We start from the raw sequence: 14,787 nt of genomic DNA on the forward strand, positions 1-14,787 counted from the left end.
TGTGTATAATAAGTGAGAATATAATGGGAAATTTAAAACTCGCTATTTCAATAATAATTATGATTATGAATTTTATTTTTTGAAGAAATTAAAACATGGTAATATTTAGAAATTTTATTTTTTAAAATTTAAAATAATAATGTATATTTATTATTATTCTTATTACTTTCTTTTTGACAATTTTTAGTTGTTAATCAAAATTAAAACCCCAATTTGACATTCATGTCACCCAGTAATTTGAATGATGCCTTTAATCCATAATTTCTATTCCTATGGCTGACTTGACCACATTTATACTTCCCAATTGAATCTGAAACATGTATTACTCTCACGTATTATCAACAAGGTTGAAGGGTCCGATAAAGTAAATATTTTTATTCCTATGCCTGACTTGGCCACGTTCTTTAAAACATGTATTCCACTTGGAAGGAAAGAGATGGGGAGAAGGATAAGTATGTTTCTCCAAACGAGCGTCAAAAGCCTAAATATTCTGAGTGGCCGGACCGATATGCTCTCACGTATTGTCAACAAGATTGAAGGGTCCGATAAAGTTTTGAAGGAAATGAAGGAAGATATATAAACTCTCAACCAGTGACCTCCCATTCCGTCTCTATCAATCAGTTGGAGACCCAAATGGGTCAGATCTCTTCGCATCTTAACCCAAGACAATAAGGCGAGTTGTCTAGTGATACTATGAAAAACCCCAAGAATAAAGTTTGAATGGGTACTTGCGTCGTGCCACGACGTTAACTAAGACACTTCTTGGGAGGCAACCAAGTTTTTAATGCTTTGTGTTTTTATTTTGAATAATGGGTGTTGATTGTGCAGGTTGAAATGTGGAATGAGTTCGAAATATGCAGGTTGGCGAGCAAAGAGTCCAGTCGTCGACTCGCCGAAGAGGTCGGCGATCCCGAATTGGACCATAGTCGGACTCACGGAAACATCAAGTTGAGTGTGTAAAACTTGGTAGATCTATCGATGAGTCGGTGACTCGCCGAATAGGTCGGCGAGCCAAACTTTGTCCGCCGTTTGAAACCCCAAAATTGACTAGAGGTCCTGTAAAACTCGGCAAGTAAGTTATCTGTCGGTGAATCACCGACCGATTCGGCGAGGATGACTAATATGTCGAATGGGCCGCAAACAGGCCAAAGATTTAAAAATTCAAACTCTTTCATATTCCGTCGTTTTAGCTTACACAATCACACCAACACTTTAGATTTTTTATATTTTGCATTTTATCGCTTTTTTCTCTTTGATCTCGTGTTTGAAGTTGGATCTCATTATCGCCTAGCGTTTCAAACTATTGTTTTGGCTTAAAGGTTGGTTTTTCGAACCCTAAACTCTTGAATAACGGTTAAACTTGAATTCACTTGAGAGATTTGTATTGATGGATGCTGGGCTTGAAATCATATTTGTTGTGCTAGCTTGTGTATCGTAGTTTCGTAATTGTGCTTAATTGCTTAAAATGCTGATTTCCTGAGTTTCGTGCTTTAAAATTAATTGTAAATTATTGGGTTGCGGTAAATTGTTGTTGGTTCTAGTGAGGGTAAAGTCTAAGTAACCCCTATTGTTTTAAATGATGTACTTTTCCCAATGATGGAGCGTTTGAAATCATTCTTAAGTACAAAAGTCGTCAAATGCCAATTTTGACCAAACCGGGGGAAGTCTAAGTACCTCGGATGCATAAATTGTATGGGTATGGGATTAATTGAATAAGTGTGTTGTTTGATTTTGTTTTCGAGGGACGTGGACTTTATTTTGGGAAGCGGGGTCGAAAATTGGAATGTTGGGTAGCTAGGCGAGCAGGGTCGAGCTTGTCGAACCACTCAACGGTTCGCCAAATTCCCCTTTCATCGCCTTTAATTTCATGTTTTTGCTAGTTTAAATTATTCATTTTATGGCGGGAAGCCTAAGCTCTTCGAGTTTACTCGGCGACTCTCCAAAAGTCTCCCTATATCGCCTTTTCTGCGCCCCTAAACCCTAAAACATACTGTTAATTTTGACGGGCTAGTTTGACCTCGCCAAGTGGTGTCAGCGATTCACCGAAGGTCCTGAATGTCGCCGACCTTCCATTTTTCTAGAAAATGTTTAAGCTAGTTCTCTCGGCAAGCCTGATCTGGCTCACATAAGAGACTCAATGATCGGTTCAGCGAGTCTTTCTACAACTTGTCTGCATTTTTCTTGAAGTATTTCTAACTTTTTCCGATGTGCTTTGAAAATATAGCTAGACCAGAGATATGTCACCCCATAAGTTAGAAGAGGGAATCATGTTAAATGAGGATGCAACTTTATCCAAAGGCAAGACAGCAATATTAATCTTCCTACCACAGGTGGAAAGGGTAACGAAAAGGGAAAAGCGCCTGCTCTTGGGTCACTGTAGGTCAGCTCCGACAGTGAGGGAATTTAAGCCACTCACCTCACCACTTCTAAGAGTGAGGGTGAGCATCAAAACCCTCAGGCTAACATTTCTAATCCTGATGGTGTACAGACAAAAACATAAAGTCAAACCGAACCGATGAACCAAGTCAAATAAGAAAAAGACCAACTTATGATTTGGTTTGATTGGTTTGGCGTTGAAAAAGAAAAACCGTTCATTCTTGATTTGGTTTGATATTAATAAAAAAAATTCAAACTGAAACACCCAAACCGACATAATACATATATAATTTTAACTTTTATGCATAAAAGTATTTATATAATCTATTTTGTAAATATTTTTAAATGAATTTTATTAATTTTCAATATGTACAAATTAGATATATATTCATATTGGGCTCATAACTTGTAAGTTATAATATATATTTATCTTAATTGGTGAAATGATCCAAGCCTAATATAAACCTAAAAGTTTAAACCCTAGAAACTAGTCATATTCTCACTTTTCACTTTCTAATCTTTGAACCTTCCAAAGAGTTGCTCAATCTTTCCTCTTCTTATTCTTCTCATTCATACGCTCATCTATTTGGTGATAGTCAGGCATGTTTTCCTTTTACCTTTCTTGCAAATATAAATTTATAAATGAAAATCGTCACTTATTGTGGCTGCTGCTATCACAAGTTCTAATTTTTTGTGTTTTGATTTCATAGATGGAGACTACGGCTGGAGCTAATGTAGAAATGATTATCGACAATCCTCTGGTTGTATCCACCTCAAAATAAAAGGTAAAAGCATTCTTCATCTCTGCAATCCTCCTTAATATAAAAAAAGAACAACTCCAATAGATTGTAATCCTACAAATGGTAATACATGGAGAGAAACATCACAGATTTGGGATCACTTTGCTTAATTTATTGGTAAAGGAGGAAAACGAAGAGCAAAGTGTAACTATTGTGTAAAACACTTTATTGTTGAGACAATAAATGGAACTTTTGTATTCTGGTCACATTTAATTGACATACGTCTCAAATCTCCCTTTAGATTTGTTTATAGAAGGAATACAACCTTGAAAGTTGTACCAATCAAAGTAGGGGGGAAGCGAGAAAATGGAACAAGTTCTATAGAAAAGGTTATGTAGAGGATATCAGGAGGGTCATTGCCGAATTTGCCATTATTGATGAAAATACATTCAAAGTTATTGAAGGGGAAGGTTTTTAAAAAATTGACGGCCTAATTTTTGCCTAATTTTGAATTACCTCCACGGGTAATAGCTAAAGATATTGAAGCATGTTTGTTGGATTGGGAAATTGAAAAGTTGTTTACAGTGACTTTGGATAATGCTTGTGACAATGATGTTGCCATTAAGCATTTGAAGGCACGTATTGATGAATTGGAAAGAAGTCATATACAAAAATGAGTTTTTACATGTTAGATGTAATGCTCATATTTTGAACATAATTGTAAAAGAAGATTTAGATGACAAACTGAGTCAATTTCTTGCATAAAGAATCCAGTGAAATATGTCAAGTCTTCTGCTTCTAGGTTTGTCTCTTTCAAGTCATATGTTGAGAAGACTAAGCTAGACACTCATGGTATCTTAAGTCTTGATGTTTAAACTAGGTGGAATTCTACATATATGATGTTAGAAACTGCTATAAATTTTGAAAAGCTCTTTGCAAGAATGCATTTGGATGATCATAACTATTGAAAGTATTGTCTTCAAAGTCAATTGAAACGACATCCAACTACAAATGATTGGCAGTTTGTCAAAGGTTTTATAAAGTTTCTTAAAATCTTCTATTAGTAATTTAATATTTTCAGGAGCTTATATGTTACTTCTAATCTATTTTTTCATGATTTTTTTTAATGCTCGAAGTTCTATAATGAGTACTCTTATAGTGAAGATCTGATTTTGATTGACATGGCTGGATGAAGGTTAAGTTTGATAAATATTGGGAGAATATTGAGAAAGCTGAAAATTTGAACATGTTCTTCATTGCTATTGTGTTGCATCTTAGGTATAAGATGTGATATGTCAATTTTATTCTTAGCAAAGCATATAGCTCCTTAGAGAAAAAATTAAAGGCAGATAATGTGGAAGGTGTGTTAAAACGTTTGTATAATCACTATAATCATTCTTCAACTAAAACTTTTACAGATAACATTGGAGGTGACACTAACATGATGGGTGAAGTTGATGATATATTGCATTCTCAATAGGAAAAACATTTAGAAGATGAGGAGAACACTGGAATAAATCTGAACTTGATCAATATTTGATGGATAATGTAGAGAAGCCTAATGATTTTAATATCTTGACTTGGTGGAAAAGTTCATCGAATATATATATCCAACTATATCAAAAATGGCAAGGGATATTCTTTCTATTCCCGTGTCCATTGTTGCATCTGAATCAGTTTTCAGTATAGGTGATCGTATTCTTGATTCATATCAGAGTTCTTTATAACCAAAGACATTAGAAGCACTTATTTGTACTCAACAATGGATACAGTCATCTTCTAAAGAATGGAAGGTTCAAGATTATTTGGAGGAAGTTCAGAAAATTGCAAGAAGTTAAAAAAAGGTAATTTACCAATTGAATTCTTAAGTCTCCATTTTTGCTATTAATTTTCTACGTTGAAAACAACTTTATGCTAGTTGAGATCTAACAAAGTTGAGTTAACAAGTGATTCAATATCTAATTACTCATTGATGTGCTAATAATTCTTTTCCTTTCAAAATGTCCAGGTGCTCCTTTGAGTGTCTATTAGTTCAATGACAAAGCTTTTTGCAATTCTTTTGATATATAGGTATTTCCTTTCCCTTTATTGAAATAGAGTTTTACGATTCTTTATTATCTAACAAAGTTAATTTATAAGTCTAGTTACTCGTTCACGTGCTGATAATCTTTTTTTAATAGATTGTAAGTCTAGGTGATCGTTTGAGTATATATTAGTTTGGATGAAGAAAATATGCAGATGATCATGGTGGTTAAAGATTATTGGAGTAGTTTTGCAGTTTTTCTGTTGGAGTTTTAAGAGGATATTTTACTAACATTATGTGAAGTGTTATGTTTTTAATTTTCAATGTCAAAATAGACTTATTATTTATAAATTATTTGCTCCAGCTGATCATGTGAGGATCTGGATAATCAAACTTATAGAAATAAGATTGAAATGAAATGGTTATTGAGCAGTTTTCAGGATGTTGGGTTATTGAGCAATTGTTAGGTGGTTTTTCTCTTCGTATCTTCTTCTATCTCGATGTGTTGTCTTCTGATGTTATCAAATCCTCATTTTGTGGTTGTTTCCTTTAGCTTTCTGTTGACGATGTCTTACTGTGATGGGTATTGTTTCTTAATTGTTCTTAGTCATTTCCTTGAGTTGTCATAATATCGAGTTAAAAACTTTGAAGATTTGTGGTCTGTTAGTATTTTGTAGCTTTTTGGTCGTTCTTGCTGTTCTTAGTCATTTGCTTTAGTTCTTAGTCGTTTCCTTAATTGTTATTTCTTTGTTGCTCCCATTCCCGGATCTGCTGCTTGATTTTGTGATTGGTCTAGCCGAAGCTTGTGGGTTTGCAGCCGGTTTTCTTGGCTACTCTTTTGAGTTTTGTTCGTTGTTCCCCTTCTTAAATCTGCTACCTGATTTTTGTTGAGTCTATGCTACTCCGTTTGCGTTGTGATTCATGTGTTGCATTTAAGTTTGATACTGTTTAAAGTTATCATTTACGCGTCTAGGCTTCCAAGATCATCTGATATGACTAAGCATTTATAGTTTATCCGCATTCTTATTCCAATAGTTTACTTTTATCTATCTCTCGAATATCTTTTGTGGTCTTATGGCCTAATGTGGTTTGCTTTTATCTAGTTTTTGCCTTCTAAAATGCTTACATTTGCCAATCGAGTTGGTCTGAGATCTCGTTTTTTTATTGTATTAATATTCAAGTCTTAGTTTATGTTTAAGTTTGATCTTTGAGACCATTTGAACTGGGACATTTTTGGTGTTGATCTCTCTTGCTGAACATTTAGTCCCCTAATGTTAATTCCCTGTATTTTTATGATCTGGCTAGTGCATCAAAAGAATTAGATAATTAATACCTTTAATTTATCAAGCCATATTTGTACCAAACTAACAAAATCTTCACAAATACTAGAATTATGATGTTGAATTGATTTCTCTATGATCTCACCTGGGCTTTGCATTATAAGGACCTAGTTAAATACTAGATCAAACATTTGTATGCTAACTTGAATTCTCTACATAATTTTGACATTGGTGTCCTATGAAAGTCGTCTAGCTTAGAACCAAAGTGATCAAATTATCTACACACAACGCTCGACAAAATACAAAAGTGAGACAACAAATTATCTGCATCATAGGAATATTGGCTTCTCCTATTGTAAAACCGAAATATTCTTTTAAAGCCTACTTTATTTTTAAGTATGTTATGTATTTAAAATTTTCAAAAATATAGTAATATCAATTAACTTAAAAAATTTTGACTCTCAATATTTCATACGTGCTCACATAAATGTTGAGACAAAGAGGAATATATATTTGATATTTGCATAAAAAAATATTCTACATCATAATAATTAAAAATTCAAAATATTAAATTAAAACATGTGTTTTTTATATCTTACCTGAAAAATCATGACATTTCTGAAAAGTCACAACATATTGAAAAAGTTGCAACTGATTGAAAAATCGCAATCCTTTGAAAAAAAATCACAACTTATTGAAAAAGTCAGAACTCTTTGAAAAAAATGACAACATTGAAAATCACAAACCCTTTGAAAAAAAATCACAACTTATCGAAATAGTTGTTAGGATCGAATTCACGCACACACACTAGATGAATGAAGAACACAAGAGCTTTCAAGAGAAAGAGATGAGAAATCTAGAGAGAGAGAGAGAAAACCCAATTTTTCGTGGTAAAACCCCGTGAGTAAACTTCCACGGCAGTGAGGTATATTTATATTAATAAATCAGAGTATTTTTGGTTACAGAGAATAAATAGGAAAACCTAAAATAGAGAATAAATAGGAAAGCCTAAAATAGAGAATAAATAGGAAAGCCTAAAATAGAGAATAAATAGGAAAACCTAAAATTAATCAGGCTCCACTACCTAACAATTCTCCCACTTGGAGAGTGACTCAGTCATCCAAAAAATACATTCTCAAAAAAAATCTCTTCATCATCAACATCTTTACCGCACCGCAACATCTGTAGCAACAACTACAGAAGACCAACCGAGGTTTTACATAACCTCAGTTTCCCAACATCAACACATTTCATCAACATGTCTGCCGGGTTCTTTGCACCCTCTATCTTCTCCAAGCACATATCACCATCCTCCACTGCCCTGCGAGTGAAATGGTATCGCCTTCTGATGTGCTTTGTCTTCGAATGATAGACTGGATTTTTCACCAACTGTATGGCACTCTGGCTATCTGAGTAAAGAATCTTCTCGCTCTGCTTCTTGCCCAATTCCTCAAGATAATCTGCCAGCCATATCATCTCTTTCCCAGCTTCAGCTATTGCCACATACTCAGCTTCAGTAGATGAAAGAGAAACACACTTCTGAAGCCTGGACATCCAACTCACTGCTGTTCCACCTATGGTGTAAATGTACCCGGATGTACTCTTGCTCGAGTCAACATCCCCACCAAGATCAGCATCCACAAAACCCTGTAGAGTCACCTTGCCTTTGCCAAAACAAAGTGAAGTACTGGATGTACCTCTCAGATATCTCAGAAGCCACTTCACAGCTTCCCAATGCTCTTTCCCAGGGTTCGCCATGTACCTGCTAACAACTCCCACTGCATGTGCTATATCAGGTCTAGTGCAGACCATAGCATACATCAAACTACCAACTGCTGAAGCATATGGAACAAGTGCCATGTGATCACGCTCCTCGGCAGTCTTGGGTGACTGCTCCTTTGACAATTTAAAGTGATTTGCCAATGGAGTAGTCCTGGGTTTAGCATCATTAACCCTGAATCTGCTCAGCACCTTCTCAATGTACAACTCCTGAGATAGATTTAAAGTGCCAGCAGATCTATCCCGAGAAATCTTCATCCCCAAAATCTGTTTTGCTGGACCCAAATCTTTCATCTCAAACGCTGCAGACAACCTTGTCTTCAGATTGTTAATCTCCCTCATACTAGATCCTGCAATCAACATATCATCCACATACAAGAGTAGAAAGACATATGAATCAGTGTATTTCTTGAAGTAACAACAAGGATCCTTTTCAGCTTTGCAGAATCCACTCTTGGTCATGAAGGAGTCAAACTTCTTGTACCACTGCCTTGGTGCTTGCTTTAGTCCATACAAGCTCCTGGTGAGCTTGCACACCATGTGTTCCTTGCCTGGAACCACAAATCCTTCCGGTTGCTGCATATAGATCTCTTTGTCCAGATCTCCATGTAAAAATGCTGTTTTTACATCCATTTGCTCTAGATGCAAATTCTCCGATGCAACAATACTCAACAGAATTCGAATAGAGGTTAACTTCACAACAGGAGAGAATATTTCAGCATAATCAATACCTTTCCTTTGTGAATATCCTTTAACCACTAAACGAGCCTTGAACCTTCTTTTGCCATCTGGTTCAGTCTTGATTCTGAACACCCACTTGTTCAGCAAAGCTCTCTTCCCTGCAGGTAACTCAGTCAACACCCATGTGTCGTTCTTCTCAAGTGACCTCATCTCATCATCCATGGCTTGCTCCCACTTGATCGAATCCTCCACCTGTAGGGCCTCATCAAAAGACTCTGGTTCCCCCTCATCAGTCAGCAATAGATAGTGTAATGAAGGTGAATACCTATCTGGTGCCCTGATGGATCTGGATGATCTCCTTAACACCTGCTCAGGTGTAACTTGCTCCACTTCAGATTCTTCAGTAGGAGTTGGTTGAGTATCTGCTTCGACATCTCTGGGGTTACTCTTCTCCAACTCAACCTCAACTCCCACTTGCTTTGTAATCTCTAGAACCTTCTGCTCTCTGTCCTTGTACAGGACAGACTCATCAAATGTCACGTCACAATGTCTCAGGATCTTTCTGTTCTTGTCATCCCAAAACCTGTAACCAAACAAATCAGAACCATATCCTATGAAGTAACACTTCACAGCCTTGGCATCAAGCTTGTCTCTCTTTTCTGGATCAACATGAACATAAGCAGTGCAACCAAAAGTCCTCAAGTGTGAGTACTTGAGTTCTTTTCCTGTCCACACCTCCTCTGGAATCTTGAACCCTAAAGGAACTGATGGTCCCCTGTTGATCAAGTATGCAGCTGTGCTCACAGCATCCGCCCAAAGTGTTTTGGGCAGCCCACAGTGTATCCTCATACTCCTTGCACGCTCATTCAATGTTCTGTTCATCCTCTCAGCAATTCCATTCTGCCTTGCCTTACCAGGAACTGTTCTCATCAATCTGATTCCCTCAGCTGCACAGAATGTCTTGAACTCTGATTTGTCATACTCTCCTCCATTGTCAGACCTTAGGCATTTGACTTTCAAACCGGTCTGATTCTCAACTTCAGCTTTCCACTTCTTGAAAGTTGCAAACACATCTGACTTATGCTTCAAGAAGTAAACCCATACTTTCCTGCTGAAATCATCAATGAAGGTAACATAGAATCTGGATCCTCCAAGTGATGATACTGGAGATGGTCCCCAAACATCTGTATGGACCATTTCCAACCGCACTTTCTTTGGCTCTCTAGGAGTCTTTGTGAAGCTTACTCTTTTCTGTTTGCCCATAACACAGCTCTCGCAAAGACCCATATCAAAAGACTTCAGACCCTCTAATGCTCCTTTTGCAACCAGCATCTTCATTCCTTTAGTACTCATGTGTCCAAGTCTGTTATGCCACAGACATGAACCGGAAGCACCTTCAGCAACAGCGGCCATGTTTATACACCCTGCAGTGGTGTACAAGGTTCCAGATTTGGTGCCACGAGCTACTACCATAGCACCTTTCACGATCTTCCACGAACCTTTCCCAAACTCTGCTGCATATCCCGTGCTATCCAACTGACCAACAGAGATCAGATTTTTCTTGATCCCAGGAATATATCTGACATCCTCCAATGTCCACTGGTTTCCCGAGGTGGTCTTTATGCAAACATCCCCCTTTCCTTCAATCTCTAAGGCTTTATTGTCAGCAAGATATACTTTTCCAAAATTTCCAGATTTGAAATTTTGGAACAACTCCTTGCTTGGAGACGAATGGAAAGATGCACCAGAATCCAAAATCCATGATTCAACCGGGCTGTTCACACTAAGGATTAGAGCATCCCCAATGTCCTCTGCTGAATTTACAGAATCATTGTCATCTCCAAATTTCTGATTCTGTTTCTTCTTTGGCTTTGTACAGTTCGTCCGAAAGTGACCTTTTTCTCCACAGTTCCAACAAGTCACGTTTGATCTGTTCAGGGATTTTCCTCGATTCTTTGATTTTGATCGACCATGTTGATTTTGGCCTTTCGTCTTACTTCTCCCCCTTCGATCAACGCTGAGAGCACTGCCCGATGAATCTCCCACTTCTCGTTTGCGAATACTTTCGCTAAGAACAACATCACGGATTTCATCAAACTTCAGTTTCTCAGATCCACGGGAACTGCTAATCGCAGCAACAACAGTATCCCAAGACTCGGGCAGAGATGACATCAAAATCAACGCCTTAATTTCATCTTCAAAATTAATATCCACAGAATTGAGTTGACTCAAAATCATATTGAACTCGTTTATATGATCAGAAACGGATCCATTCTCAGACATCTGTAAATTGAACAATCTACGCATCAAATATACCTTGTTCATAGCCGATGGTTTTTCATACATGTTTGACAGTGCCTTCAACAGACCGGACGTAGTCTTCTCCTTCACGATGTTGAACGCCACGTTTCTTGACAAAGTCAACCGGATCAACCCTAGAGCCTGGCGATCCTTGAGTTTCCACTTCTCCTCCGTCATGGATTCCGGCTTCACCCCGGTCAACGGTTCGTGAAGATCTTTCTGGTACAGATAATCTTCGATCTGCATCTTCCAGAAACTGAAATCGGATCCATCAAACTTCTCGATTCCAAGCTTTGAACTGTTGAATTTCCTTAGCTCTGATACCAGTTGTTAGGATCGAATTCACGCACACACACTAGATGAATGAAGAACACAAGAGCTTTCAAGAGAAAGAGATGAGAAATCTAGAGAGAGAGAGAGAAAACCCAATTTTTCGTGGTAAAACCCCGTGAGTAAACTTTCACGGCGGTGAGGTATATTTATAATTTTATATTAATAAATCAGAGTATTTTTGGTTACAGAGAATAAATAGGAAAACCTAAAATAGAGAATAAATAGGAAAGCCTAAAATAGAGAATAAGCCTAAAATAGAGAATAAATAGGAAAACCTAAAATTAATCAGGCTCCACTACCTAACAATAGTCACTACCAAAGTTAGGGATATTATAGTAATTTAACATTCATATTAGAAATTTATGTTTTTAAAGTAATATAGAATATAAAATATAGATACAGATAGATATATATATAAATCCATATTGATTTAAAATCAATTAAGTCTCAGTTTTAATAATACTAATACAATATATCTATTCATTTAGTATAAACGAAGTTCAGTTGGAACAGCTACTGTATATCTATATTCAAGTTTTGGCCAGACAATCGTATCAGACTAACATTATATCAGAGTTGCACCATTGATTTTGTGTCCTTCGCATACTATGGATTTTTGTGTTCAAACTGATGTTTCTATTTTTTCCGCATTTATATTTCGAAATCATGTGAGATCATTCTTTATTGTTCAAGTCATTTCCTAGTTTAAATGATTTTCCTTGCGAGTATACAGGCTCGTTACGTGCCCTGTTACAATCAAAGTGGCAAATGTGGACCATGGGAGGATTCTTCGGTCACAATAATAAAAGGAATTTGATTGCCAAAAGTATGGCAAAATAAAACACCCAAGCCAATCCTGCATAGTAATTTGATGAAAGTCCAAGTGGCAAGGGCAGAGGCTCAAGAGCAAAACAGGCTCTCCATTAGTATGAAACAATTCTATAGCTAATGCATAGGTAATACCATTACACCAATTAGATTCTTATAATCTAGCACGATGCTCATCTACAAATTCTTAATAGCAAAAAGAAAGATTTCTGTTGTTGGACTGTACACTGTTGTGATAAAAATTACAGCACGGATTTAGCAAAAAAATGACAGAATCACCTCACAGAATGGATTTCACCAGCTGGGGAAAAACAAAGGGAGAACAAAACTTCAGCCAACTTCACTATTTCATTTTTCTTGAAATTATTTTTCATGTCGTTTGTTTTTCCTTGGCTCTCCCTTCCCCTGTTACGTCTTTTCTTTTTGTATGTGCTTGGGCAGGAGCAAGGAAGGCTGGTATGTATGTTTAAACGGATTCACCACTTGCTGATATCACTGTGATTATCTGGTTCGGAACTCATTCCTGAATCTAGTCAGATTGTGGGAGAACTTATCTCTGTTCTTCTGATCCAAGCTTCGAGTTATGTCAGCCATAAGTTTGTCAAAGCACAGTGAAAGACGGTGTTGTTGGTCTGCTGGCTGCAAATAAAAATGGATAAATGGGAGCTGTCAGCACAAGTGAATCGGTCATCAGTCCCGCAAGGATTGCTCCACATGATACAATGATACTACCAATCCACCTCTTCCGCCTTGTAGCAGGAAGAAAGATTATTCGTAACAGTGATACCAAATAAACCAACAACATAGAAACAGACAAAATAGATTATCCCTAACAAAAATTTGTTGGTCATACCTGTGAAGACAAAATCTGAGCTCTTAAGTTTGAGAACATCTGCAAGGTGCGAGTCATAAGCGTATCAGGTATACTAATAACCAACAATTCCTCTCCACTATGAGCACATTGTAGAATCTAAATCATTCTTGCTTTCATAATATAATGCATTCACTAAATAATTTCGTCCTATCGACAAAATCGCAAAAATCAAGAAATCTGTGGTGCAGGTGGTATAGAAATGGTTAGCCCCCTCTATAGATCCTTTGCATCAAAAGTCGAATAATCCACTGGATTAAAATGATTGCTTTAACAAGGAATATTAGTCATAAGGAAACTCCATTAAACCATGACAACTTTTTAGAAAGAAGCAATGGACTATGCAGAGGAACAACATCTGGCACAGTGGATAGGGAGACTATTTTTGGATCTTTAATTAACATAGAAGTTTTTAAAACTAAGAACACATCTCAAACGCAAATGCAGGATTAAATCTTCTGATTAAATCAACATTCATAAAGTTATGCTTTGTTTTCGTAACTACTATAATTTCATGAAATTAAGATTGTAGATACTGTGTCATTATCTGTGTGCCTGTCATAGTCAAGTTTGCATCTTGTAGTTTTTGAAATAATAAAAAGAAAGGAACCTTAGTGCTACAAAAATCAGTGTCACCTCTTCGCTAATGAGTATCATACTCAGCATCGGTCGACTTAGGCTCCACTGGTTGCCACAATCTTCAAATAGAACAATCTCCAACAGAGTCTTCAATATCTATCAGGGAAAAGAATCACGTTGGCAAAAGAAATGAGTAAGTTCAATTTCACGAGACATTATTTCCTTCTAATTCAGTAGCCTACTACTGTGAGGTAAAAGTTTTAACCAATGCATAATACTTTCCATAAACATTGTACTCCCATAATAAATAAGGCAAGCAAGGGGAGACTTTCAAAAAAAGTAAAATGGAAAAAGTGTCCCCTTTTGATTAGCTAGTTTCCAAGAGGGAGAAGGTCTAATGGCAATTGATAAGGTAAAGACCATAAAATCAGTACCAAGAAGGTACTATGAAGGGAACAAGAAGTGAATATGAAGTTTGGCAATGTCCTCAACAACAAACAGTGTAATTCCACAAATGGGGTCTGGAAAGGTTAAAATGTACGTATATCTTATCCCTACCTTTATAGGGTAAGAGGTTGTTTCCGATAGACCCTCTGCTCACAAAGATAGTTATTCAGAGAAGGGTTGCAAAAGAAAAATGACAACGAAATATGAAAATACAGATCAAAATGGAGCAATAGATAGCAAAAAACACATTCGATTTTTTTGACAATGTCCCAAGCTCTCTAAGTTATCCAAAATTGTAGCATGTAATACCCTTATGCCAAAAGTACAGATTTTAAAATAAACATCTATGTTTTATCTGAGAAGTAAAGGCAAGGGAAAAATGTATTACGATCTGTTCTCTACCACATTACACAAAGACATGAGTTCACATGTTCAATGAGTTCCTATATACATATAGTCTACACAATACATAATACACTTTTTTCCAATGTGGAACATAAAGTTTACTATATACATTAATTGTCTAACATCTCCCCCCCCCCCCCCCCC

At 36.6% G+C, this 14,787-nt stretch overlaps 1 protein-coding gene and 1 long non-coding RNA gene across 5 annotated transcripts in view; one reads left to right on the forward strand and one right to left on the reverse strand.

Annotated features, from left to right (window-relative positions):
- Nucleotides 1–3,089: 3,089 nt before the first annotated feature.
- LOC114076772 lies at nucleotides 3,090–5,616 on the forward strand. Of its 2 annotated transcripts, XR_003577799.1 has the most exons (4): nucleotides 3,090–3,161; nucleotides 4,535–4,960; nucleotides 5,125–5,186; nucleotides 5,297–5,616. It is a non-coding gene; the product is annotated as an uncharacterized LOC114076772 (long non-coding RNA). The 2 variants fall into 2 exon arrangements; XR_003577789.1 differs by lacking the exon at nucleotides 3,090–3,161 and having other exon boundaries at nucleotides 4,428–4,960.
- Nucleotides 5,617–12,413: 6,797 nt separating this feature from the next.
- Nucleotides 12,414–14,787, reverse strand: part of LOC107007841 (exportin-7) — a 51,722-nt gene continuing 49,348 nt past the window's right edge. Inside the window, exons 27-29 of one of the 3 annotated variants that reach the window (XM_015206648.2) lie at nucleotides 13,849–13,947; nucleotides 13,195–13,233; nucleotides 12,414–12,980 (exon numbers count right to left, since the gene is read on the reverse strand). In XM_015206648.2, the coding sequence (XP_015062134.1) occupies nucleotides 12,843–12,980; nucleotides 13,195–13,233; nucleotides 13,849–13,947 (276 nt within the window). In that variant the 3' untranslated portion in view covers nucleotides 12,414–12,842. Of the gene's footprint in view, nucleotides 12,981–13,194; nucleotides 13,234–13,822; nucleotides 13,948–14,787 lie in introns of all 3 variants that reach the window. The other 2 variants (XM_015206650.2, XM_027914055.1) reach the window with 2 other exon arrangements.

Source organism: Solanum pennellii, chromosome 1, assembly GCF_001406875.1.
Source record: "Solanum pennellii chromosome 1, SPENNV200".
Lineage (NCBI taxonomy): Eukaryota > Viridiplantae > Streptophyta > Magnoliopsida > Solanales > Solanaceae > Solanum > Solanum pennellii.